This window comes from Cololabis saira, chromosome 18, assembly GCF_033807715.1.
Source record: "Cololabis saira isolate AMF1-May2022 chromosome 18, fColSai1.1, whole genome shotgun sequence".
Lineage (NCBI taxonomy): Eukaryota > Metazoa > Chordata > Actinopteri > Beloniformes > Belonidae > Cololabis > Cololabis saira.
In genome coordinates, this window is record NC_084604.1 from 8,488,702 (window position 1) to 8,515,620 (window position 26,919).

General features: G+C 42.9%; 2 protein-coding genes across 4 annotated transcripts in view; both read left to right on the forward strand.

Annotated features, from left to right (window-relative positions):
• The window catches only part of LOC133418381 (mitotic checkpoint serine/threonine-protein kinase BUB1-like), a 16,821-nt gene extending 1,494 nt beyond the window's left edge, over positions 1 to 15,327 (forward strand). Inside the window, exons 1-8 of one of the 3 annotated variants that reach the window (XM_061707018.1) lie at positions 7,155 to 7,200; positions 9,431 to 9,606; positions 9,712 to 9,800; positions 11,646 to 11,740; positions 11,817 to 11,917; positions 12,464 to 12,492; positions 12,685 to 12,754; positions 14,819 to 15,327. In XM_061707018.1, the coding sequence (XP_061563002.1) occupies positions 9,468 to 9,606; positions 9,712 to 9,800; positions 11,646 to 11,740; positions 11,817 to 11,917; positions 12,464 to 12,492; positions 12,685 to 12,754; positions 14,819 to 15,210 (915 nt within the window). In that variant the 5' untranslated portion in view covers positions 7,155 to 7,200; positions 9,431 to 9,467 and the 3' untranslated portion in view covers positions 15,211 to 15,327. Of the gene's footprint in view, positions 1 to 7,154; positions 7,201 to 9,430; positions 9,607 to 9,711; positions 9,801 to 11,645; positions 11,741 to 11,816; positions 11,918 to 12,463; positions 12,493 to 12,684; positions 12,755 to 14,818 lie in introns of those variants that run through there. The other 2 variants (XM_061707017.1, XM_061707019.1) reach the window with 2 other exon arrangements.
• Positions 15,328 to 16,211: 884 nt separating this feature from the next.
• bub1ba (BUB1 mitotic checkpoint serine/threonine kinase Ba) lies at positions 16,212 to 24,812 on the forward strand. The gene is made up of 7 exons (XM_061707133.1): positions 16,212 to 16,547; positions 18,721 to 18,815; positions 20,388 to 20,540; positions 21,677 to 21,813; positions 21,886 to 22,039; positions 22,124 to 22,239; positions 24,643 to 24,812. Exons 2-7 carry the CDS (start codon positions 18,729 to 18,731, stop codon positions 24,758 to 24,760), a joined length of 765 nt encoding a protein of 254 aa, XP_061563117.1. The 5' UTR covers positions 16,212 to 16,547; positions 18,721 to 18,728; the 3' UTR covers positions 24,761 to 24,812.
• The last annotated feature ends 2,107 nt before the right edge of the window (positions 24,813 to 26,919 follow it).

Here is a 26,919-nt window from a genome sequence, read left to right on the forward strand (position 1 = left end):
CCTGACAGAGGCGGTCCTGGCTACTTCTGGGCCCTGGGCGAACTGTCCATCAAACGCCCCCCCGCGCTGCAAAGATAAAAAACCCACACCCCATCAATGCACAGCCATATATCTTTAATAAATAAATGAATGACAAATAAATAAAATAAAGTGTGTATAAAAAAAACATGTGTAAATTACACTAATCCTTCACACATTCAAATGTATAAATAATGAATAAAATAGAATTAATAAATAAAAAACATACACAGGCTTATTCACATAATCTGAATTGAGTGCTCTGACTGTAGCAGATTTTTTAACCTGGCTCTTTCACCCTTTCACAACAAGTGTAAAGTGGTAAAGTGCAATCTAGAACTTGACTTTTCTAGCCTTCTTTGCAGCAAAATCATCAATTACATCATCATACGACATCTGTTGTGCAACTGTATGACTGATGCTGATGATGGCAGGTCCAGAGAGACGCTCCTGTGACATAGTGGACCTAGAGTATGTTTTAATGAGCTTCAGCTTGGAAAAACTCCTTTCTGCTTCCGCTGCTGTCACTGGAAGGGTCAGACCAATTCTGAGTGCAGTCCACAGATTGGGGTAGATTTCTGCGAGCTCTTTCTCATGGATGAAAGTAAGCAGCTCAAGCAGAGTCATGGACTTTGATGGGAGGTCAGGGAAGTTCTTGGTGCACTGTCCGTTTTTTTTTTTGTTTTTGTTTTTTATTTGTGTACATTTTTCACATAACCCAATTCATTAGATGTGGGTAGATATTATTATTTTTATGAATTAAATACAATTTATTTGGAAGCAGTTGTGTGTGGCCTTGGAATCATCCCTTACCCGGGGGGCCTCATGTACAGAAAGTCACAAAAAACGTGCGCCATCGTGCACACGTCGGGATGTTCACAAATCAACTTTGTGTGGATCAGTGCGTAACCCACGCACGTTTTTTTTTTTTATATACATATGTTTTATTGATTTTTAAAATAGAAAAACAAAACAAAACAAGTAAGACACACAATATTGTCCAGACAAAGCAAACCAGCAGAAAAAAAACAAGAACAAAATAGCAGTTGCCAAAAGACAGAAATAAAATATAAATAAAAACACAATCGAAACAAAACAGAACAGAACAAGTCGGCACGCAAACACACAAAAATCAGGCAGGAGACTCAGGAATGACATGAAAATAAAAATAATAACAAGAATAACAAATGTCTGGGCAGCAAGTGCTCCACAGGTATCAATTATGTAAAGCTTTGTGTAAGAATTGTAGATATGTCTAAACCGATGTATGACATGAAAGGCTCCCATACTCTGAGAAAGTTATTGTCCTTGTGATGTAACATACGTGTCAGATAGTCCAATGAAACATATTCCAGTTGTGCCAGCCTGATTTAGATGGAGCTCTATCAGTTATCCAGTTCAAAAGAATACACTTTCTGGCACAAAATGTTAACATTTTGAAGAGTTTCCCTTTATACTTGTCAGTATTACCATCAATTGGTATCCCAAGTAACATGTATAGCGGATCACAGTCGACAGTAATGGATAGAATCTCACTGATTTCCTGTCTGACAACCTGCCAAAATCGCTGTATTTTTCTACAAGACCACAGACAATTAAAGCTGCAAGCAGCGATGAACGGGCCCTCGCACTCACGGCCACCGCCCCCCATAAGCATATCAGAAATGACACCACCCACGACTTCCTACGTCAAACCATTCAAAAGTTATAGCAGAAAATCGGACAACCTATCAGAAGAAGGGGCGGGGCTAATTCAGGCCAATGAAGCTCAAGGACTCAATACAGAGTCAGATGACACCACCCACTACTCTCTATGTCAAAACATTCAAAAGTTATAGTGGGAAATAGGGACAACCAATCAGAAGAAGGGGCGGGGCTAATTTTCACCAATTATGGTAAAGGACTCAATACAGAGTCCCATGACACCACCCACAACTCTTTATGTGAAACCATTCAAAAGTTATGGCAGAGAATAGTATTCTAGGGGGCGCTGTTGAGCCGTTAGGCCACGCCCATTAATGCAAACCATGAAATATCAAATGTATCGCCAGGCCTGGCTTGCATGCAAAATTTGGTGACTATCAAATATGGACCAATCAGATGAAGGGGGGGCGCGCCTTTTGGCGTCTAGCGTCGCCACGGTAACACTTTTGAAAGAGAAAAGTAATGCGCGTAGTCGCAGGATGGAGACGCACATTTTGATGTATAACACACCTGGGTGCACATTACGGTTCGGGCCGTATTAATTGCCGAAGGAATGGCATAAATTGCGCCAAAATTACGCAATTAATTCAAAATGGCCGACTTCCTGTTCGGTTTCGGCCATGGCGCCAAGAGACTTTTCTTTAAGTTGCGACATGATACAGGTGTGTACCGATTTTCGTTCATGTACGTCAAACCGTATTCTGGGGCTTGAGGCACAAAGTTTTTTCTGTCTGAACCAACCAGATGAAGGGTGGGCGCGCTTTTTGGTGTCTAGCGTCGCCACGGTAACGCTTTTGAAAGAGAAAAGTAATGCGTGTTGTCGCAGGATGGAGACGCACGTTTTGATGTATAACACACTTGGGGGCACGTTACGGTTCGGGCCGTATTAACTGCCGAAGGAATGGCATAAATTGCGCCAAAGTGACACGATTAATTCAAAATGGCTGAATTCCTGTTCGGTTTCGGCCATGTCGCCAAGAGACTTTTCTTTAGGTTGTGTACTGATACAGGTGTGTAGCGATTTTCGTGCATGTACGTCAAACCGTATTGTGGGGCTTGAGGCACAAAGTTTTCCGGGGGGCGCTGTTGAGCCATTTTGGGCTGTGTCACAAAACCAGGATAGCGGATTAAGTGGGGATTTTCTGGATATCCTGGCTGAATTAAGCCTGGATTCGGTTTCACAACAGCAGTAGGCAGCACATACGTTACCATGGCGATATTTCCTGCTCCACACCAGGCTAACAGCCAGGTAAGGTAAGCCTGGGTCCTCATCTGTTTAGTCAGCGGTCACACCGATCAGAAACCAACATGTTTTGTTGTGGAGTTAAAACAGTCTCAATATTTATAGATGCATTTGTGTGTGAATGTTTCTTATCTGTCTGTTTTAGAATTACTTTCAAAATCAGCCTTCAATAATAAATCACTGATTCATTTTGACATTCAGTCAAGTCCTATAATTGTTTTAATATTATGATGGTTATCGTTATCTGTTTAATAATTAACCATGAGGACATCGTTACTGTTGGGTCAAGTTTCATAATTAATCCGCTATCACATTCTCACATACATTATAAATGTGATTCATCTATAATGTATGATGAAGAATCAGTTCATCAATGCTGCTGATCAGGTCATCAATCCTACTGATCGGTTCATCAATGCTGGTGATCAGTTCATCAATGCTGCTGATCAGGTCATCAATCCTGCTGATCGGTTCATCAATCCTGCTGATCGGTTCATCAATCCTGCTGATCGGTTCATCAATCCTGCTGATCAGGTCATCAATCCTGCTGATCGGTTCATCAATCCTGCCGATCAGTTCATCAATGCTGATGATCATTTCATCAATGCTGGTGATCAGGTCGTCAATGCTGGTGATCATTTCATTAATGCTGGTGATCATTTCATCAATGCTGGTGATCAGGTCATCAATGCTGGTGATCATTTCATCAATGCTGGTGATTGGCAGCACACGGCGGAAACGTACATCCAACTCCACTCAAGACTGCCGCCAGCATTCCTGTTTTAGAATCATCTTTCTCTTGAAAATACAAACATGTTGAATCATTACAACTCTTAGGCCTGTGATAAAATAAAACCACATGTTAAGATTTGAAAGGTTTTTTTTTTATAGATGCTACATTCTGGCTCCATGAGGATTGTAATCTTTAGGCCTCGATCATTTGACCTTTTTTGAGCTCGTCCGAGCTGCAGCGAGTCCTGGACCATAAGAGACGGCTCCCACGCGCTACGTTCGGCCGGAGAAACCCCACCCTGTCTGGTGAAAAGATGCGGCCTGCTCACTCCTCAGGTTAAGGAGGAGACCTGAGCTCAGTGCAGGGCCCTCCCGGGGTTGGTAGAGGGGAGCAATGCCCAGGACTGTTAGGTAGGAGCACTGGGTGATAAAAATGGGGGAAAAACCGGGATAAAAATATATAAAAAAAAAAAAAAAGAGACGGCTCCGTGTCCATGGATTTATGTCCTAGGCATGGCAAGTTTATTTGTACAGCACGATTCAACACAAGGTAATTCAAAGTGCTTTACATCAACATTAAAAGCAGTGAGACACAATTAAACAGTAAATAACAAATAAAATGATAAGAAAAGAGGTAAAATAATAAAAAGCACAAGTTGTTAAAAAAGTAAGGGCAGTAGAGTACAGCAGGTACATCTCATTCTTACAATGGCAAGAATTACATTTTTATACGGTCAAAACGTACAAAGACCGGGTCAAATACAGTATTACAAAAGTAATCTGTGCCGATTCGAGCGGTGAATCAAACCAATTTGACAATTCTACGTCACAATGCCTGCATTCAGGGCTTATCCATAACTTCGCGCGGTTTTCAAAAATCATAAGTATTTAATTTAAGAGTACGCTTAAATAACAAATAAAATGAAATAAAATGATAAGAAAAGAGGTAAAATAATAAAAAGCACAAGTTGTTTAAAAATAAGGGCAGTAGAGCAGGGGCGCCACTAGGCCCTTTTTGGGGGGGCTTGAGCCCCCCCAAAAGAAGTCTCAGCCCCCCCAAAAAAAAAAAAAAAAAAATTTTTTTTTTTTTTTTTTATTTCCCCCTCTGGTGGTCATTACTAGCAGTTTCTGATTACACTCAATGCGCTGTGTGTGAGTTCCCCCTTCTATGTTCTTAGGGTGTGCTGACAAACATTTAGGGGGTTCAGCCCACCAAGGGGGCCCTGACTCAAGCCCACCCGAAAAGTTTCTAGAACCGCTACTGCCAGGCGCTCCCTCCTCTATCTATGTGCCTAATCCCTTCACTTCACACAGGTCACACACACACTGCAGCAAGGAAGTAGCCCTTCACAGTCAACAATCGTTCTCCCCAGTCCCCACTCATGATGAAACTGTGAGGTGAGCATTGAGCAGTCAGAGTCGTTAGTTACTCAATTAGCGCATATTGATATGCAAATTAGCGCATACCGTTGTAGTAGCTAAACAAAATAACTTGTCAGTGTGCCTGCCAGACAGGTGACTATCTGGTGACTATAGGCAAGGCTACCATGACACACCCAGCCAGCCAGCCATCATGCTAGCTCGCAGTAAAGCGGGTCTAAATGGATGCAATGTCTTTTGAGAAACAATATGGGCATAAGTGAAGAACATATTTTCAAACGGGTCTCTTGTTTTCTGAATGAAATTAAGCCCTTCAGAATCGCAAGTGGCTGCTTTACACAGCCTGTCTGATGTGATGATGACGATATGCTATAGCTTGGCACGCCTTTCTTTCTTTCTTTCTTTCTTTCTTTCTTTCTTTCTTTCTTTCTTTCTTTCTTTCTTTCTTTCTTTCTTTCTTTCTTTCTTTCTTTCTTTCTTTCTTTCTTTCTTTCTTTCTTTCTTTCTTTCTTTCTTTCTTTCTTTCTTTCTTTCTTTCTTTCTTTCTTTCTTTCCCTATTTTGAAGCCTACCAACTTCTAACCAGTCTGATTTGTAGAAAATGTGTATGATTGATTGCTATATAAGCTGATTCACACACAAGAGTTTGAGTGAATCCAAAAAGAGACAATTTGCATGAATGTGTGATGAAATGGCCTTAAGTAGCCCAACTTAATAATACAATGTGATTTTCAAATGTTCGTTTCCAAGACAATTAAGTCTTAAAGTACATTTTCTCAGATTTATTGGTGTCTTTCTAGTCACACAATTGAATAGTCAGTGTTTCCAATACACTGATCTATTTGTGGTAGTAGGTACACCCTAAATAGATTTTGACCCCCACAAATACTGCCACATATTAATTTCAACTAGTTGACTGCAAACTCCTGCTTTAGCTTACAGTATATTATTATCTTGTCGGAATATTATTCCAGCCAATAAGTTAGGAAGTTCCATTTGATTTGATTTAATTTTACTTTTGTTTTGCCTACAAAGCAAAATGTTACTTTACTTGAGTCTCCCCTGAAGTGATTTTGGTATTATTTATGCAAGCAAAATTCTACCATAACCTGTATGCAGAATGTATATAGGGAAACAATTATTTTTTCATCGCTGTAAAACCACAGAACAGTAAAGAAGATATTGATGTGTATAGGTCTTCATAGATCTAGTCTCTTCATTTTGACCTCAAAGTGCACCAGATTGATCCATTTTTACTTAAAATCTACAAATTTTTCTTCCGGGGGGGCATGCCCCCGGACCCCCCTAGGGGTTCTGTGGTCCATGAACTTTGGGGAGGCTGAGCCCCCCCAAAGCTCTGATGCTAAAATCGCCCCTGCAGTAGAGTACAGCAGATAAGTGTTTAATTTAGGAGTAGGCTTCAGTAAACAGTAATGTTTTTATCCTGATTTAAAGGATCTACAGTTGGAGCAGACCTCAGGTCTACAGGAAGTTTGTTCCACCGGTGAGGAGCAGAATAACTGAACGCTGCCTCACCTTGCTTGGTTCTGGTTCTGGAGCCACAACAAACCAGATCCAGATGAACCTCAGGGGTCTGGGAGCTTCATAGGAACTAACAGATCAACCATGGATTTTGGTCCAAGACCATTCAGGTCTTTGTAGACCAGCAGTAAGATTTTAAACTCTATTCTTTGACTCACTGGAAGCCAGTGTAGTGATTTCATGACCGGTGTAATGTGGTCCAGTTTCCTGGTGTTTCTAAGTGGATGTCCATAGGCAGTTTATGTGAAGCAGTATAACTTTGGTAACCTTAAAGAAATAATTTCCATAACAGTCCTGTTTTTTAAAGTCCTGACTGTTTAGACTTTTTGCTGATTTTCCCAAGTAAAAACCATCAACGTGAAGAGATCATTAAAACTGACATGTTTAGGTGTCTACCTGAGATAGACGGGTCTGGAGACCACAACAGTGCTCCTGGGTGTGCAGTACCGGCTCTCACCAGCGGCGGCGCTGCAGCCTCCTCCGGCCTGAAGTCGCGTCACCGCCTTGTCCAATCACAGGCTGCGGACGAGGTTTAAACCCGGTTTTCACAGGTGTTTTCGTGACTTCTCATGAAAATAACAGGTAGGTGGTCGCGGGTTCAAACCCTGGTGCAGCCAGGCGTGGTGGATGTTGTGGTTCAGGGTGTCGGGGTTTAATAACGCTCTCTAACGGCTCCAATAACGACGTTTGACCTGGAAGTTTCACCAAACTGTTGAGAAGCGTTTGCGTTGTTAAACAAACGTCATCAGGGAGTTTAGTTCAACGCGTCAAACAGACAGAGATGTGTTTAATTCTACCTGCTCCAGGCTTCAGCTCGATACCAACAACACTAAACATTAACAGGGTTTGACTTTGGATTTTTTTTCTGTCCTATAAATGTTCTTGTTTATTACGATTTCATTTTCTCCCCGATTCTCTGAGTTTTTTATTTTTTTGTAGGGTTATTTTTCATTCTTTTGTTGTCATGTTAAGGTTTATTTTCCAGTTCAGAGAAGAACTGCAGTTTCACAGAGCTGGTTCTGGTTTCGCCCCCCTGAGCTCGGGGACAGACCGAGGTGACTTCAGCCCGATCGGAGGGTCGGCTGAGCCTCGGAGTCAGTTACCATGGTAACCGAGTCTGTCAAGTAAACCTGCGGTGCGTCCGGAATGCCATCCTAAACAGTATATACTCAAAAAGTATACTTAAGTTCGGCACACTTTAGAGTAAATATCAGTAGTATGCATTCATTGGGACGTACTACTCAGAACCACACGGACCTTCCTGCCGTTGGGAGGGAAGTTGTTACCATGGTAACAAGCAGCAGTAGCAGCATCACCGCTCCGCTCTTTCCCGTTTATCCTGGCCCAAACAAGATGACATTATATAATATTATTATATACGAATATTATAATATTAATATTATATAATATTATTATACTTAATATTATACTTATGACATATACAGGACTGTCTCAGAAAATTAGAATATTGTGATAAAGTTCTTTATTTTCTGTAATGCAATTTAAAAAAAAAAAAAAAAAATGTCATACATTCTGGATTCATTACAAATCAACTGAAATATTGCAAGCCTTTTATTATTTTAATATTGCTGATTATGGCTTACAGTTGAAGATTAAGATTCCCAGAATATTCAAATTTTTTGAGTTAGGATATTTGAGTTTTCTTAAACTGTAAGCCATGATCAGCAATATTAAAATAATAAAAGGCTTGTAATATTTCAGTTGATTTGTAATGAACCCAGAATGTATGACATTTTTGTTTTTGTAATTGCATTACAGAAAATCACAATATTCTAATTTTCTGAGACGGTCCTGTAAGTATCTGTGCAGCACTTAGCAACCAAACACCGCTGCATTGCATTGTGGGAAGTTTCTGCTGGTGTCCATCAATCCATACTAATGAATTTCTCCGGAATGAGTATGGATAGAGCATACTATTGTCAAAGATCCTCTATACAAAAGATAGCGCATTGCCGTTACTGCCAATGGTATGGAATGGTATACACTTCCGGTCTCGTGGCCGCCCCTCTCCCCACATCGTTTTGGAACATACAACACTAGATACAGTACAACTTTCTTCCAAAAAAGGCTTAAATAATAAAAATAACAGTATTATTAACCAAAGAAGGAAGTTTTATTTTAGTTTTAAACTTCATTTTATCCGATGGGAAAACGATGAGAGCCAAATCTCGCGAGAGTGTGTTGCTCAGACAGAGACAGGTCTCAAACAAAGTTCATTTTCTCCTAATCTGTCGGTCTGAAAATTTCCATTTTGGTGTCAGAATGTTCAGAAGGTTTGTGGCTTTTGAAAAATGGGTCCCATATTTACTTAGGTTACTATGGGGCGAAGGAATTGGTAATAATCTGTGCTCACGTTCACTTTTCCCATAGGACTCAATAGACTCAAGACCTACTTCCGGTCTCCTAAGGGGGCGTGGCAGTCACGTGACACAGATACAGAAAACACAACCGTAGTGGGCTGTCTCGGTTTATAGAACGTCTCTGCTATTGTGTACGTACTAATGTTTCGGACGCACTAAAAAAATGTCACATACTGTTTTTGCTACTCATTAGGGTGGAAGGATGGGATTTCGGACGCAGCTAATTAATTAATTAGTAAACCTGGGCAGGCTCAAGAGCAGGTTTACTTCAGAGTCTGTTACCATGGTAACTGAGTCTGTGAGGTAAACCTGGTCAGGAACAGGTTTACTTGAGTCTGTTACCACGGTAACTGAGTCTCACTTGGAAAAGTGACTGAAAATCCAAGTGCGGAGGAAAATCTTACTTCCATTTTTCCTTCTATTAGCTACAGGTCAGCCAATCGGAGCGAGGTACATGTGAGCAGCAGGATGTGGCTTCAGGATGAGGGCGGGGCCAACCAGACCAGTGCGTACTGTATAGATCTGCTGATGAGAGGAGGGGAGGAGCTCAGCTTTGAGGAGCTGAGGGCTGAGAGATACAGACAGCTGAAGCAGAAGGAGAATGAGGGTGGGTGTATGTCCACGGGACAGCAGGACGTTGGTGACACGTTCATGACCCTGGGACAGCAGGGCCACTTGTAGTTTTGTGTCAACTGCTGTTTTTCTGTTTCAGAGAGGCTGAGACGTTTGAAGGAGGAAGCGGAGCAGCTCAGGCAGGAGCTGCAGCAGAAGAAGCAGCTGCTACAGCTCATAACCCATCAGGTACTTCAGGACTGGACTCGCAGTACTACACCAAAGTACAAGAGCCCCAGTTTTTTAGAGGCTGTGTCAGAATAGTCGTAACTAGGGCTGTTTGATTAATCGATTTTAAATCGTAATCGCGATTATGTTATTAGAACGATGTTAAAACGTGAAACTCGTAAAATCGATTTTTCACTTTTTTTTTTTTTTTTTTTTAACCTTGTCTGCACACATTAATGATTGATACCATATTAATGATTGATGGAAATACCTCTCAATACCTGCGACAAGTGCCCCATCGGAGAGGCTCTTTAGTGTAGGAGGGGGCGTTGGAACATGCCACCGGGCATCCCTCAAGACAGATGCAGTAGACCGGCTCGTGTTACTTGCAAAAAACTTGCAAATGTGAACAGCAAATGTAATGACTGACATTACACACCTCTACCTCCTTCATGGGTTGCATTATTATTTAGCATGCAAAGACCCAGTTTAGTTTAATTAGAAAATGTCTTGTTTTATTTAATTGGAAATATAACTTACTGTATGTTTGCAAGTGCTGATTTGCTGATTTTTTTTTTTATTTCAGAGATAAAACTTTATATTTTATTATATTTTTTAAAACTTTTTTTCAACTTATTTTACAGAGTTTTGCACTTTATTCATTCATTTTTGGTTTAATAAGAGCAAAGTTTGCACTTAAAGCCCAATGGGGCAAATGTTCAATAAAAAAACAGCATATTTGAAATCATTTCTTTGCCTTTTGTCAATTCACAAAATAATCGAAAATTGGATTTTGAGAGAAAAAAATCGAGATTTTATTTTTGGGCAAAATCGAACAGCCCTAGTCGTAACAGGGTTTTAACGTGACTTCCATGGGGGGACGAGCACCGACTTCAAAGTGATGACCGTTATGACAGGAATAATAGATGTGTGACAGAACCATAGCTGCGATTGAAATTCCATACTTCCACCCTAATGAGTAGCAAAAACAGTATGTGAGATTTTTTTACTGCGTCCAAAACATTAGTACGTACACAATAGTTTGCGCTATCCATACTCATTCCGGAGAAATTTATTAGTATGGATTGATGGACACTAGCTAAGCAGAAACTTCCCACAATGCAATGCAGCTGTGTTTGGTTGCTAAGTGCTGCGCAGATACTTGGCAACCAACAAAAATGGAGGATAACGTTGGCGGTACCAAGCAAAGCTGCAGCAGCAGCACCATCACGCTACTATTCAAATGTGAGTAATAGGGTGTGATTTTGCTTTGGTTTCCATTTTATTTATCCAGGAAAGTCCCATTGAGATACAATATCTCTTCTGCCAGGGAGTCCTGGTCAAGATAGCAGCAAAAAATAAATTCAGTTTCATATAAAAGAAAATACATACAAGGACAAGTAACTTTACAAAAAATAAAAAAATATCAAAACAAGAAACAAACATAAAACATACAAGGATCAGAAAGCTAAAAAGAATTTAACATAACATATTAAGCAGATGGTTCATCATTTTTCACATTATTTCTTATTTCGGCCAGGATAAACGGGAAAGTGCGGCGCTGCTACTGCTGCTGTGACAGGAGTTGTTACCATGGCAACATCTCCCCCTCCCAACGGCAGGAAGTGCCGTGTGCGATCTGAGTAGTACGTCCCAATTAATGCATAATACTACTGATATTTACTCTAAAGTGTGCCGAACTTAAGTATACATTTTGAGTATATACTGTTTAGTATGGCATTTCGGACGCACCGATCGTTCATGGACAAGGTGGCGACAGTTGAATTATGGGAAATGGAGTTGAGCGTTGTGATTGAATGTTGTGCAACACCAACCGTGGAACATGACATGGTTTCTGTCCGCCAGGATGACTCCCCTCCTGTCAAGGACGCGGGTATGCCTCCTGCTGCCACCTCCTCCTTCCACATATATGACGAGTCTGCTGCTGCACGGCCTGCTGGGTAAAGAATGCGCCACACACACACACACGTCATCTCTGTGTCAGCTGACGTAACAGATCTGACCAAGTCTTTTCAGCAGGAACGATGCGGCAAGTCCAAACCAGCTGCCGGACGATGTCTTCCTGCAACCTGACGAGAGGGGGCTCTGTGTGCAGGTCCGGTTGCCAGGACGACCAGGTGAGACGCGCTCTACCTTCCTGTTCTCTCACCTGAGGCTCGTTCAGGAGAGTTTGAGGTTAAAGATTCTCCGGTCCATCTGCTAGCTACATGTTTATATGGACACGCCTGCAGGTCACATGACCTTCTGTTTATGTGGCGCTTTTCTAGGTACCCAAATACACTTGACAAAAACACAAAGCAAAAAGGATGCAAGTGCGCGCACACACACACACACACACACACGCACACGCACACGCACACAGGTGCTCAAAGGGTGGGCAGTGATCAGGTGTTTGTAAGTGATGATTTGACTTTTTTTTTTAAATCTCAAATTCACATTTTATTTTGCATTTTATATAAATTTACAAAATTCAGAAGAAATCTTGGAAATTAACAATTTGAAAAATAATTTCTGTAAAAATGAGAGAATTCTTTTTCTAATACTTCAGCTCTATTTGCATTAAAAAAGTGCAACTTTATTCCGTCATAAAATGAGAATATCTGGGGAATATAATTGGGGTCCAAGCTCCGGTGTCCTGATGTCCGTCTGGTTCTGTCCCTCAGGTGCTGTCCCCCCCTCTGAACCGTCTCAGGTGAGTCCGCCAGACGTCTCGTCCTTCACTGGCGTGCATGTGGGACCTTGTCTCTGCCGTCACCTCCAGAACCTGCCAGCTCACCACAAACCTCTGGTTCTGTTCATGTTTTGTTGTGAGAAGTCATTTCCTTCCCCCTCCGCTCGCTGATCATCGTTCCTCTTTCTGTTGCTTCTGCTGGGTTCCTGCCAGACCGCAGACCCGGTCCAGCCTGGGCTCCCAAACACAGAACCGGAGTGTGCTCCGATCAGAACCACTGACGGTGAGTTCGCTGTTCCTAGGTCATTTCACACCTTCGGGTTTAAACTGATCTTGTTTTGCTGCTGCTCCCTCTTTTGGGTCCCAGACTGGTCTCCCTCCTGAGACCGGTCCATGGAGGGAGGAGGAGGAGGAGGAGGAGGAGGGGAGGGGGTGGTATTTGACGTCAGCAAATAATTTTCAGAGTAGATCCGGTCTTTAAAACTCTAACAGAATCGGCACAGATTACTTTTGTAATACTGTATTTGACCTGGTCTTTTTACGTTTTGACCGTATGTATAAACGTAATTATCGTCAGTTGTGTGAAATAAGACCTGGAAACAGGCATTGTAGAATAGAATTGTCAAATTAGTTTAATTCACCGTACGAATTGTTACAGATTACTTTTGTAATTATGTATTTGACCCGGTCTTTGTATCTTTTGACCGTATAGAAACGTAATTCTTGCCATTGTAAGAATGAGATGTACCTGCTGTACTCTACTGCCCTTACTTTTTAACAATTTGTGCTTTCTATTATTTTACCTCTTTTCTTATCATTTTATTCCATTGTATTTATTTACAGTTTAATTGTGTCTTTCCGCTTTTAATGTTGATGTAAAGCATTTGAATTACCTTGTTTTGAATTGTGCTATACAAATAAACTTGCCTTGCCTAACAGAGATCTCGCAGATCCCGATCCTCGTATTTGTGACGGATCAGATTCAGTACAAAGGGTTTTTAACTGACGTAGAGAGTAGTGGAAACTGGTTGTTGCTTCTTGTTTTCATCGGTGCAGTTCCCTGAAATCACATTAATATGTCAGGAGTTCCTTGAGGATGGGCATCGCTGCCACGTTAAAAACCCAGGATATTCCAGGACTTGGGCCTCAGTTGTTCCTGAACTCTAGAGATGATCCGAACCTCTGATTTCAGGAACGACCAGCTGGATTTTTTATTTTATCTGAAGAGTGCACTCAAAAAAACTAAATGACATCTACAAAGTTTTGTACAATTCTGGTTTGTTATTGTTGATTCTTGTGGAAAGTTTCTGGAGTTTTCTAACCCGGTTCTGATCTGTGATGTCACAGTTCTCTGCAGGCTTGAATTGCCTTGTTGCTGAAATGTGATACTAGTAAACTTGCCCTGCCTCTATGAGAAGGATCAATTAGGTGTCTGGTTCTGAAGTTTGAGCTAAACGACGTTGGCTGAAGTGTGTAGGACTCTTGGAGGTAGAAGAGCCTTCAGATCCAGACATGTTTGTGTTCTGCTGTGCTGCTTCATGGTTTGGGTCAGAACTTGCATGTCGGAAGGTCCACAGACTGGTCTGAGTTCAGAGTTTTTTTGTTTTTTTTTTTAGATTATTTTATTTTCAGCATTTTTCAAAGTATATACATGAACACACAGACAGAACTTGAAACCCCCCCCCCCCCAAAAAAAAGGGAGAGAGAGAAAACATAAACAACAAATAAATGAGGTTGAGAGGCAAGATAGACAACAGTAAGCACTGACAGCAAAAAAAGCTTATAAATCTACAACCCGTCCATCATAGAGGCTGACAATGTGTCCATATATGCCAAATAGGGTTGCCACATCTCTGTAAAAGTTTGTATCTTTCCTGAGTGTATATGTAATCTTTTCAAGTGGAACACAGCTATTCATTTCTGAAACCATCTTCCTATAGAAAGATGGGAGTCGGACTTCCATGTGATGGCGATTCACTTCCTGGCAACACACAAGGCCAGAGCGAGAAACTTCTTTTGAGATTTTCTTAATTGAGCATCCATATTTGTAGTATCTCCTAATAAGGATGTTTGAGGATCTAATGGAAGACGCACTCCTAGAAGTTTTGTCATGATGTCAGAAAAATCCTGCCAGAATGTGTTAAGTTTTGTGCATAACCAAGTGCAGTGCAGGAATGAGCTACTCTTCTATCCCACATCTAAAACACAGGCTGGATATCTCAGGTTTATATTTATGCAATTTCAGTGGCGTAAGATAGGACTGATGGAGAAAGTTACTGAGTTCAGTGTTTATCCGAGACGAATGTCTTGCAATCATGTGTTGATCATGTGAACGTGTGACTCCCAGGTCAGCAAGGCCGGACCAGCGAGGACGTCCAGGTCCAGCCGGACCCACCCGGTCCCTTAGCCGTCTCCCAGAAGGCTGCGTCCAAACCCAGAGAGAAGCTGAGTCCAATCCACGAGGCCAGCGTAGAGGCCGGATCCCAGAGCTCAGCGGGGGGACTGTCTGCTGGGAACTGCAGTCCACTGGACCAGGACCCGCCCAGCCAGAACCTGGACCAGGACCCGCCCAGCCAGAACCTGGACCAGCTGGACCCGGAGAGTGATCACACTGCAGGGACCGGTAGGGTCCCTGCAGACCAACGGTTCACAGAAACACCTGATCTGGTCCAACTGCAGTCTGGACCGGTTCCAGGCTGGGTGGTGGACCGACGTACATGTCCTCCAGAACGGGTCTAGATCATTCAGAACTGATCACAGCTGGTTGCACCAGATCAGGTGGTTTCTGCTCCAGACTTTGGCCGCGGTAGAACCTGAACACATTTCTACGGTGGCCTGGAAGTGCAAAACACAACGGCAAAGAGAATTGGATGAAGGAACGTTAGAACTGGAAGTACATGACTTATGGCGCTTTTCCACTAGTTCCTACTCAGCCCGACTCGGCTCGTCACGCCTCTACCCGCTTTGTCCTCGTTTGTTTTTCCACAGCCAGGTGAGAAGTTTGCGGGTTGGGGTGAAGCTGCTGTGACGTACTCGATTGGGCAACCCCTTTGTTCGTGTCGGCGCTGATCAGAAATCAGCTGGAGCCGCGAGCGGCTGAGAGTAAAACAGAGCTCCTGGTTGATTTGATCGTTCCTTATCGCCCGTCTACATCCCTTTTTTAATTCTCTCTTCAGCCACCAGGTTTATGAACATCTGCACCTCAGAGTTGGATCATAAAACAGACGTTTGCGCTGTATATTAAAATCGCCGCGAGTCATTCTCGCGCTGACTCCTGATTCAAACGTCTGACGGCCCCCTGACCAATCAGTGGCGTGTATTGTGGTGACGTCAGAAATAGTGCCGGCTCAGCCCGGTTAGAGCCTCGGCAGAATAGATGCAGAAAAAGTAGGTATCTGCTTGGCACGGCTCCACCCGCCTCGGCCCGTAGTGGAAAAGCGCAAGACGGGGGCGTGGCGAGTAGAAGCGAGCTGGGTAGGTACTAATGGAAAAGGGCCATTAAAAACATGAGCGCCGATAGCGATAGCTTACTTGTTGTTATCAAACAATATTTTGATGCATCACTGTTCTAAATAACCCTGCATCTTTCAAACGGGTCTTCAGCGTTCAAACACTCATATTAATGTTGTGAGTAGTTGACAGCATGTCGACTAACATCATATTTGTGTCCTGCATCAAAATATTGTTTGATAATAACGAGTAGGCTATCGCTATCAGCGCTCATGTTTATGTCATGTACTTCCGGGTCAAACGTTCCTTCGTCCAATCAGCGACGAGTCATGTCGCTCCAAGGGTCCTACCCTTTCCGTTTTGGTTAATGTGTTGTTTTCTCTTTTGTCGTTGTGTTTTCTCTTTTGCTGTTGTGTTTTGCACTTCCAGGCCACCGTACATTTCCCATCAGGCCCTGTTCTGAGCCGTGTGGTCCTGGTTTCTCGTGTTTGCAGACGCAGTGGATCCCTGCGACCCGGATGTTCGACGACGGCTGTTGGACCTGGGCGACATCACTTCCTCCCCAGACCTGCACTCGGAGCCCCGCCCCCTTCCTGACGTGGAGGAGCGCAGCTTCTTAGAGCTGGGTACCGTTTCTTCACGCCTCACTTTCAGAACCGGGTCATCTGTTGGTTCATGAGGGAATGAAAGACAAATGTCCAGTGAAGAACAGGGCTGGGGATCCATTCAAATGTCAAGAATCGATTCCGATTCTTAAGATTCAGAATCTATTATCAAGGGCCTGTCCCAATACTCCCCCTACCCCTCGTTTTCATCACTACCCCTAAATTTTGCACGTTCCCATGAGGGTACTGGTGTCCCAATTCCTCTTTTCACCTAGGGGGAGTGCACATATCGAGGGCGAGTGGTTATGAATCTGGCCCTTCAGAGCGAGGGTTTTCAGATGCACACTAGATGGCCGAGGGCTAGAAAAATTTCCCAGAATGCTTTTCGTTTGTGGACTGAATCAAAAAAAAAAAATGGACATTTCTTATTTTTTAGTGAATAAAATCAATATTTTGAGTTAGTTTCTGCATAAAAATGCATTTTGATTACATTTCTAGCGAGACATATATGTTTTACTTTCATAATATTCACTCAGTGAATGTACATAATCACTCGTTTGCCCGTTGTTGCAAAGTCTTTTTCAAACCTCGCCAGAATAAAGGCTGATTTATGGTCCCGCGTTACACCAACGCAGAGCCTACGGTGTAGGTTACGTAACCTACGCCGTAGGCTCTGCATCGGTGTTACGCGGCAACGCGTGCCGTACGCCGTACCCCACGCCGTAGGTTCTGCGTCGATTTAACGCGGACCCATAAATCAGCTCCAGAGCCGGCAGGCAGAAATCTCGAAATTTTCGGAGCAAATTTCTTAACAGGCGTAGCTACAACTGTTAAATTTCATCTATTAAACCAACATTTATTTTCCTAAATGATTTATTTCAGCCAGCGGTAATTCTCAACAGAGCTGCAGGTTTCTCCCCCGGGACGACGGCGCAGGGCGATCACATCTGTACTCCGGCGGCTGCTGCTGCTGCTGCTCCGAGCCGGCGGCTCTTATCATCTCTGAAAACATCGGGTCAAATTTCTTAACAGGCGTTATTTGGATAAACTGAGCCCAGGTTGGGGATCTTAACGGTTACTTTTACGCCTGAAAAAATATTAAAACTTAATAAAGTGGCATATTAACAGCGCTACAGCTGAAATTAAAACAGCTTTTGACTCTCAGCTTCCTGATTTTAGGGGGGGGGCTGAAAGTAGGAGTAGTGGGAGTGGGAGTATTGGGACAGGGCCCTGGGAAGATTTCAAGTGCCCTAAAATCTGTGCCTTCTTTTTTAGGGGTAGTGGTAGTGAGGGAGGGCTAGTGGTAGAAAGTAGGGGGTGTATTGGGATTGGGCCCAAGATTTGATTCGATTCAGATATCGATTTGTGTTAGTGTTATTAAAACTGTTTTTTCATCTGTTGCATGAATTGTATGACTGTGAAGTTATGCAACATGTTAATACTAGTATTATATTGAGATTCAACAGGAAGTATTGGCAGCTAATGATGCTGTAAGGACCAATCAGCTCCCAGAATGCTGATAGAACTGCTTTCAGAAACATCATGTAGGTCAGAATTACCAAACAGATCCAGGGAGGAAACGGAGACGGATGAAATCGCTTTTATTTTTTCCCACATTCCGTTTAAATTTTTTCCATTTTCAGTTTATTTCAGTTTTTAATTTTTGAGAATTTGGTTTTAAGCATTTTATGCAAATGTAACCCCAAGACAGTATATAAAGTAATGAAATATAGACAATGTATGCAACTATAATTGAAAACTTTAATGTTTTCATACCTTTTAAAACATCTTCAAAGGCCAAAACATGGCACCAGTTATTCTCGTGTCCAACAAAACATTCATAAACAAAAAAATACCAAAAAGTTGTAATGTAATGATGAAAAAAAATCGATCTTTAGACATATGAATCGATTTTTAGGAATGAATATGAGAATCGATTTAGAATGGGAAAATCTTTTGGTTTCCCCCCCCCCTCAACACAGGCCTAGTGAAGAACAGCAACGTCGTATAATAAAACGGGGGTACAGGTAAACCTTCATGGGCGGAGTTACCTGTTCCTTAATGACCGACTGCTATGGGGGTGATATTGAATGTTTTGAAAGCTGGCAGCAAGATTGGTTTTCAGAGGTGACTGGACAACCCAGTCTTCTTTAAATGGATGTTGACGGTGGTGTTGTCTCATTTTGTCCATCAGGGGGCGACATGGTTTACATCCAATCCAGAGTCCTGGATGGAGGCCGTTGGTCCATTTTTAAAGGATCTACTGAAGACGACTACGTCTTCCTCAAGGTGAGTCTGAACATTCCTCTGACTACCAGGACTGGGGTGGCGTCTGAGCGCTGCAGGGGCCGAGACAAATGGCACTTTTCCACTAGAACCTACTCGGCTCTGCTCATCTCAACTCGGCCTGGTTTCTTTTCCACAACAATTCAGCACCTGGAGCAGAAGTAGGAGGTTGGAGTGAAGCTGCTGTGACGTACTTGATTGTGTATCTAAAGGAAGAAGACAACAACACTAAAGATGTAGAACCTGGAGGAGATGATAGATGTGCTCCTGGGTCTGTGGCTTGTGTTCGATATCAAGTTAAAAATGAGAGAGAGAGAAGCTTCAAGCGACGCTTTTTAATTGAAAAGAAAAGTCAGCTGGAGCCGCGAGCAGCTATGAAGAGACAGAGCTCCTGGTAGATCTGGTCGTTCCTTATCTCCGTCTAGATCCCTTTTTAATTCTCTCCTCAGCACCAGGTTTATGAACATCTGCACCTCAGAGTTAGATCAACAAACAGACTTCTGCTGCCGTTGCTGGTCAAATAAAATGAACAAGAATCCGCGAGTCACTCCTTCGCTGATGTCACATCCTGACTCAGACGTCTGACTCCAACCCCCCGACCAATCGGTGGTCTGTAGTGTGATGATGATGTCAGATACAGCAGACTCGGCCACTTAGAACCTCTGCAGAATAGTTGCAGAAAAAGTATCTACCCGGCACGTTAGACCCCTAGTGGGAAAGTGCAAAGGCGAGTCTGGCTGAGTAGGTACTAGTGGAAAAGTGAGACCAGAGGTGTCTTCAGTATTCACATTCATTACTCAGGTAGAAGTATAGACACTAGAGTTTAAAAATACTCCTGTAGAAGTTGAAGTATGAACTCAAGTTTTTTACTCAAGTAAAAGTATAAAAGTACTGGTTTCAAAACTACTTAAAGTATAAAAGTAATGTAAGGGGGAAAAAAGCCATTAAGGACAAAAGCCATTGAAAATGAATGCATCTTAGTATAATGCAAATATATTAAAGAACCATATATGTGTACTATTGAGCATTAACATGTGTTTCAGAGAGCAGGAGATATGATGACTAGTTGCCTATAAGTATTGTAATGGTGAAAAAAGTCAAACTTCAGAGGCATGTTATCATTTATCCTAACCTTTATTGGAATGTACATCCAAGTTTAGTTGCAGGAATCTGAGGGAACGGATGTAAGAACAAAACTGGACAAGAACATCTGAAACAACCACAACCAAATTCACTCTATCCAGATGGAGCAATTTAACTGGATAGTTTTTATTTAAAGGCCGAAATGAAAGGCTGTTTTTAAAATGTAAGGAGTAAAAAGTACAGATAATTGTGTGAAAATGTAAGGAGTAAAAGTAAAAAGTCGTCCAGTGAAGTATAGATAACCAAAATTTCTACTTAAGTAAGGTAACAAAGTATTTGTACTTTGTTACTTGACACCTCTGCCGGAGACCTGAACTGAGCCCTGCAGGGAACACGGTCCTGAGAGGTCCCGAACCCTATTTGTCTTTGCAGCCCTCATTCTCCCCCCATTTAAGGTGGTAATGGGTGGTATCTTGTGCTTACCTGCTGCAGGTGGACAGTTGCTCGGCCCCCTGGGATTTTTATCAGTTTAATCGTCTGAAGGGGGGCTGTTCGCGTCCTGAAGGACTTCCTCTGGTCAGCTGTTTCCTGTTTGCGGACGGCTGCATCACAGTGTACACCACCCCCAAGGATCACATGTTCACAGTGAGTCTTGGCCATCGACGGGTCATGTGACCGGGAACTAGGGATGGGCGGTATGGACTAAAAAATGTATCACAATAATTTCTGGCTTTTATCCTGATAACGATAAAAATGACGATTTAAAAAAAAAATACCAATTCAACTCCATCTTTTTAACTATAAATCTATCACCACATTCAGTCTTTGGAGCCCCCAAATCACTGCTCTAAAAGAATACTGAATGCTACTAAACTACTCCAAATAAATTGAATTGATAAAAACCAATTAACCTGTACTGCAAAACTGTAATGACTCAGATCCGCCGTGTTTGTTACATAAAAACCTCATCGATTTCTTTCTTTCTTTCTTTCTTTCTTTCTTTCTTTCTTTCTTTCTTTCTTTCTTTCTTTCTTTCTTTCTTTCTTTTTGGCTCATTTCTTTCTTTCTTTCTTTTTGGCTCATTTCTTTCTGGCTCATTTCTTTCTTTTCTTTTTGGCTCATTTCTTTCTTTTTGGCTCATTTCTTTCTTTTTGGCTCATTTCTTTCTTTCTTTCTTTTTGGCTCATTTCTTTCTTTTTGGCTCCTTTCTTTCTTTCTTTCTGGCTCATTTCTTTCTTTTTGGCTCATTTCTTTCTTTCTTTCTTTCTTTCTTTCTTTTTTGGCTCATTTCTTTCTTTCTTTTTGGCTCATTTCTTTCTTTCTTTTTGGCTCATTTCTTTCTTTTTGGCTCATTTCTTTCTGGCTCATTTCTTTCTTTCTTTCTTTCTGGCTCATTTCTTTCTTTTTGGCTCATTTCTTTCTTTATTTCTTTCTTTCTTTTTTGGCTCATTTCTTTCTTTCTTTTTGGCTCATTTCTTTCTTTTTGGCTCATTTCTTTCTTTCTTTCTTTCTTTCTTTCTGGCTCATTTCTTTCTTTCTTTTTGGCTCATTTCTTTCTTTTTGGCTCATTTCTTTCTGGCTCATTTCTTTCTTTCTTTTTGGCTCATTTCTTTCTTTTTGGCTCATTTCTTTCTTTCTTTTTGGCTCATTTCTTTCTTTCTTTTTGGCTCAAATCAGCTTTACACAAAAACGTCACGTGACGGTATATCGTGAACGGTAAAATATCGCCCATTCCTACCGGGAACCACACGACCCTGTGAGCTGTGGTGTTTTCGTTCCAGGAGCTGCCGGCGTCGGTCTTCACCAAGCTGTCAGTCGGGTGTAAAGTGGTGGGGTTGTTACAGTTGGTGCTGCAGCTTCACTCCTGCGGGCTGCTGCACGCGGCGCTGCAGCCGGACATCCTCGCCTGCTGCCACATGTACGCCAGTATCACGGGGGTGGGGGTGTGCTCTCAGAGGCTCTGAGGCTGACGCTTCTGTCGTCCTTCCAGAGGTTTCCAGGACTCTGACTGGATCTTCCCAGTGGATTGGTCGTCATCAGTGCACCTGGGTGTGCAGCGGGACGTCTTGGCCGTCCAGAACCTCCCATCGGCTCAGGCCTACGTCAGTCTGGGTCTCCTGGAACCAACCGCACCCCCGCAGCTGGTACGGACCTGTTCTCCGTAGAAACCCCCCCCCCACTTCCCTGAGATCAGCAGACCTTGATGCCTCCCTGTCTCTCCCTGTCAGGTGGACCTGGTGGGTGTGGCGGAGACGGCTCACCTGCTGCTGACCGACAGCAGGATGGTTCCGGTGAAAGACTCCAGCGGCTGGACAGCAGAGAGCTTCAGCAGCAGCGAGCCCTGGTACTCACCCGGAGCCTCTTCTCAGTTACACTACTGGTGAACTCTGGGTAGATGACCACATTCGGGTGGTCGTCGGGTCAGAATGTCAGCTTCACCGATGTCTCTTCTCTTCTCTTCCTCTGGGTTTATCTATTTAAAGGGGACCTATTATTGCATCTAATACCTATTTTTAACAGGCCTTGAATGTCTTAAAGGAGCTTGAGGCAGGATTTATGAAAATAATTTGTAAACGTTTTAAGTTTTCTAGTAATAATGTCAGATGAAGCGTTCCAAACCCAAAAGAATGAGCCCTCTAGTGTATCTCTCCGTTGCCTTGAACAGGCTGTGTGCTGCAAAATGTGCTGCAATGCTGGGGCCGAGTTTCCCGCGCTGACGTGACGTCAAATGACGCTGCATGCGCGTTCTCGGCTTGGATACAGGAAGAAGACGAGCGCGGTAGATCCAAACTTCTGTTTGGGTAGACATGGATACTTCCATAGCCGGCAAACGACCCAGCGCCACTCAAAGCCCACTAAAGAGTGCTACCAAGAAGAAAACGAAGCCTTTATCAGAGACAAGTCGCGAATCGAAAAGAAATTACGTGCAAAAACGGGCAGGCACACGAGTAAACATTAGATACGCGTTTGAGTCATGGATGCAGCTTCAACTTGAATGGGGACTGAAAACAGATGCTGACATGGCTCATTTCCTACTGACCAGGTAAGATAACATTGTAAGTCATATTTAAAGCTTGATTTGAAAATCACATGAGATTACAAAGGAGTCGGAGTGGCCTAACGTGCTAAGTAGCGTTAGCCGCAAAGAATTAAGGAGTCCGTGCGCGCTCCCGTGCCGGCTTCGCTGTTGGCTGCAGTAACCCCGACGGCCGTCGTGGCGCTAATGAGTCTCCTTTCTTATTCTTGCCTCATGCTCCTTTAAAAACAAGCTTTTGATTGTTTTTGCTAAATAAATTAGAAATTCAGCCTCTAAACCATGTCTATCTCTTCCCGTTCTCTAACCTCATTATCTATGAGGGATTCTGAGTGGGCGGGGCTATGATAATGAGGCTCTGTGCTGATTGGCTGCCTGAATGACGCGATACACCACTACGAAAAAATGGTGGAAGCTCCAGCCGGCAGAGTTAGTTGTTGTTTTTCCGGCCAGAGTTAGTTGTGGGTGTGGTTTCACGCATCGGAGGCCAACCGATGCAAATTGCATTTTGGTTACGCAACGACGGGAGCAGAATCTGAACGGCTCGTAGATCCACATCACACTGGATGGATCATCCGGGCGGCTGTACAGACACTGCAGAATTTGGTTGCTTTCTTCCTTCTCTGAGTTGGCAGACTGAGGGGAGACCACTTTATATATGTTAAAGCAAGAGAAGACCTGTTTTTCATAATAGGTCCCCTTTAAGGATGTTGATTGAGAGGGTGTGTTCAGACATCAGGGAGGTAGATGTTTGTCTGGAAGGAGTTTTTGCGAGTCTTGGGGCCAATCCCAATACAGCCCCTACTTTCTACCACTAGCCCTCCCTAACTATCACTACCCCTAAAAAAGAGAGCCGGCTCGGGAGCTGATTTATGGTTCCACGAATCGATGCAGAGCCTACGGCGTAGGGTACGGCATATGGCGCGCGTCGCCACGTAACCTACGCCGTAGGCTCTGCGTTGGTGTAACGCGGAACCATAAATCAGGCGAGGTTTGAAAAAGACTTCGCAACAACGGGCAAACGAGTGATTATGTACATTCACTGAGTGAATATTATGAAAGTAAAATATATATTTCTCGCTAGAAATGTAATCAAAACGCATTTTTATGCAGAAACTAACTCAAAATATTGATTTTATTCACCAAAAAATAAGAAATGTCCGCCATGTTTTTTTTTTAAATTCAGTCCGCAAATGACGACGAAAAGCATTCTGGGAAATTTTTCTGGCCCTAGATCAGCTAGTCAGCATCGGAAAACCCTCGCTCTGAAGGGCCAGATTCATAGCCACTCCCCCTAGGTGAAAAGAGGAATTGGTACACCACTACCCTCACGGGAACGCGCAAAATTTAGGGGTAGGGATGAAAAGTAGGGGTAGGGGGGGATTGGGACTGGGCCTTGTTGAAGCTCGGTTGGTTTGTGGATTTCAGCGTCGGCACAGCCTGGATCTGTGGTGGGGAAGCGGCTACTGGCCAATCTGGTCCAGTTTCATCCATGGGGGCGCTGTGGAAGACATTCTGCTTTGTGGGGGTATTTTCATTTAGGAAATGGGGTCAAGGAAACCCCCGGCGTCTGCCTGTAGTCCTCGTCTTCACCTTCTTTCCGTGCTCATGTCAACGTTGCGGTCCAGTTTTTATTATTGTCTTGTTGAGAGCGTGCTGAACCAGTAAAACGTTAAACCGGCCCCTGTTGAAGTAACTCTCCCTGTTCTGCAGCGACCTGTACTCCGGGATGTGGAGGAGGTTTTTCCGCTCGCTGTTGAACGCCGGCGGTCGGTCGTCCTCGTCCATCCTGTCGGAGCTGAAGGAGCAGCTGTCCTCACTTTACCTGTAAACCGCTGAGACGTCTGTCTGTTCGTCTATGTTTTCGTATCTATGTTCTTAAATCTACTCAATAAATACAATTTGAAACACCTTTCTGCTCATTTACTGAGATGTTGAAGGAATCCCCTCAAAAACTGGACCTGAAAGAATGTCAATAACTTCAGTTGGGTAGTTTCCCCTCTGTCTCTCTCCCTTTATTTTCTGTAATGCAAAAATGTCATACATTCTGGATTCATTACAAATCAACTGAAATATTGCAAGCCTTTTATTATTTTAATATTGCTGATCATGGCTTACAGCTAAAGAAAACTCAAATATCCCATCTCAAAAAATTTGAATATTCTGGGAATCTTAATCTTAAACTGTAAGCCATGATCAGCAATATTAAAATAATAAAAGGCTTGCAATATTTCAGTTGATTTGTAATGAATCCAGAATGTATGACCTTTTTCTCTTTTTTTTTTTTTTTTTTAATTGCATTACAAAAATAAAGGACTTTATCACTTTTCTGAGACAGTCCTGTATAAGGCACTTTAAAGACAACAGTGACCAGCAGAATTTGTGTGTACTTGTGTGTTGTGTAAAGTATCTGGGTGTGGTATTATGTAGCCACATAAAACACCTTTTAGAGAACAACTACGGTCGTACAGCAACGCTGGGGCTAACTGACACCAGAATCTGTAAAAACCTGCATTTCACCGCCTCACATCGTCTTTATCAAACCTTGGATTCAAGTTTCTAAACAACAAATGTCCCAGGATCATTTACATGGTGAAGGGAAAAACCTGGGCCACGATACAGAACATTAGGCGAGGCAAGTTTATTTGTATGTCACAGTTCAATGAGGTGATTCAAAGTGCTTTACAGAGACATTAAAACATCACATAGAAATAAAAATCATGATTTAAAGTTTAATCAAAAAAGAGAAATACGAACAACAGATAAAATCAGTAGTTAAAATATGATCCAGTTTCTAAAGTTTAAAAGTACCTGTCAGGTTTGGATCTTTTATTCAGGTGCAGCTGAGAACAGGTGAGTCTTCAACCTGGACTTAAATATACAGAGATTTTCAGCTGATCTGAGGCTTCCTGGGAGTTTGTTCCAGACATGTGGAGCATATGATGCTTTTCCACAAGCACCTACTCTGCTCTACTCATCTCAGCTCTGCTCGACTCAACTTGGCCTGGTTTCTTTTCCATAACAATCAGCACCTGGAGCAGAAGTAGGAGGTTGGAGTGAAGCTGCTGTGATGTATTTGATTGTGTATCTAAAGGAAGAAGACAACACTAAAGATGTAGAACCTGCAGGAGATGATAGATGTGCTGCTGGGTCTGTGGCTTGTGTTCGATATCAAGTTAAAAAATGAGAGAGAGAGGCTGCAAGCAGCGACGCTTTTTAATTTATTTTAGTTTGTCTAGGCGCTGCTGGAAAGTCAGCTGGAGCCGCGAGCAGCTATGAAGTGACAGAGCTCCTGGTAGATCTGGTCGTTCCTTATCTCCGTCTAGATCCCTTTTTAATTCTCTCCTCAGCACCAGGTTTATGAACATCTGCACCTCAGAGTTGGACCACGAAACAGACTTTTGTGTTGCCATTGCCTGTCTAATAAAATGAACAAGAATCCGTCAGAGTCACTCTTTCACTGATTTCCTCCTCCTGACTCAGACGTCTGACTCCAACCCCCCGACCAATTGGTGGCCTGTAGTGTGATGACGGCAGATACAGCCGACTCAGCCACTTACAACCTCGGCAGAATAGTTGCAGAAAAAGTATCTACTCGGTACGGCTAGACCCCTAGTGAGAAAGACCAAGCCGAGTGGAGGCGAGTCGAGTTGGGCTGAGTAGGTACTAGTGGAAAAGCGCCAATAGAAGCTGAACGCAGCTTCCCCATATCTGGTTCTGACTCTAGGAACTAATAAAAAACCATATCCAGATGACCCGAGGGGTCTGGAAGGTTCATACTGGGTCAGGAGGTTCCTGATGTGTTCTGGTCATGGATATTTCAGATCTTTATAAACCAGCATCAGAACTTTAAAGTCCTGTGAGAGACAGGCGGCCAGTGTAGAGACCTCTGAGATGGACTGATGGGGTCCACTTTGTTGGTCTTAGTGAGGACTGGAGAAAGAGAGTTCTGAAAGAGCTTCAGTTGTCTAACTGACTTTTAAGGTGGAC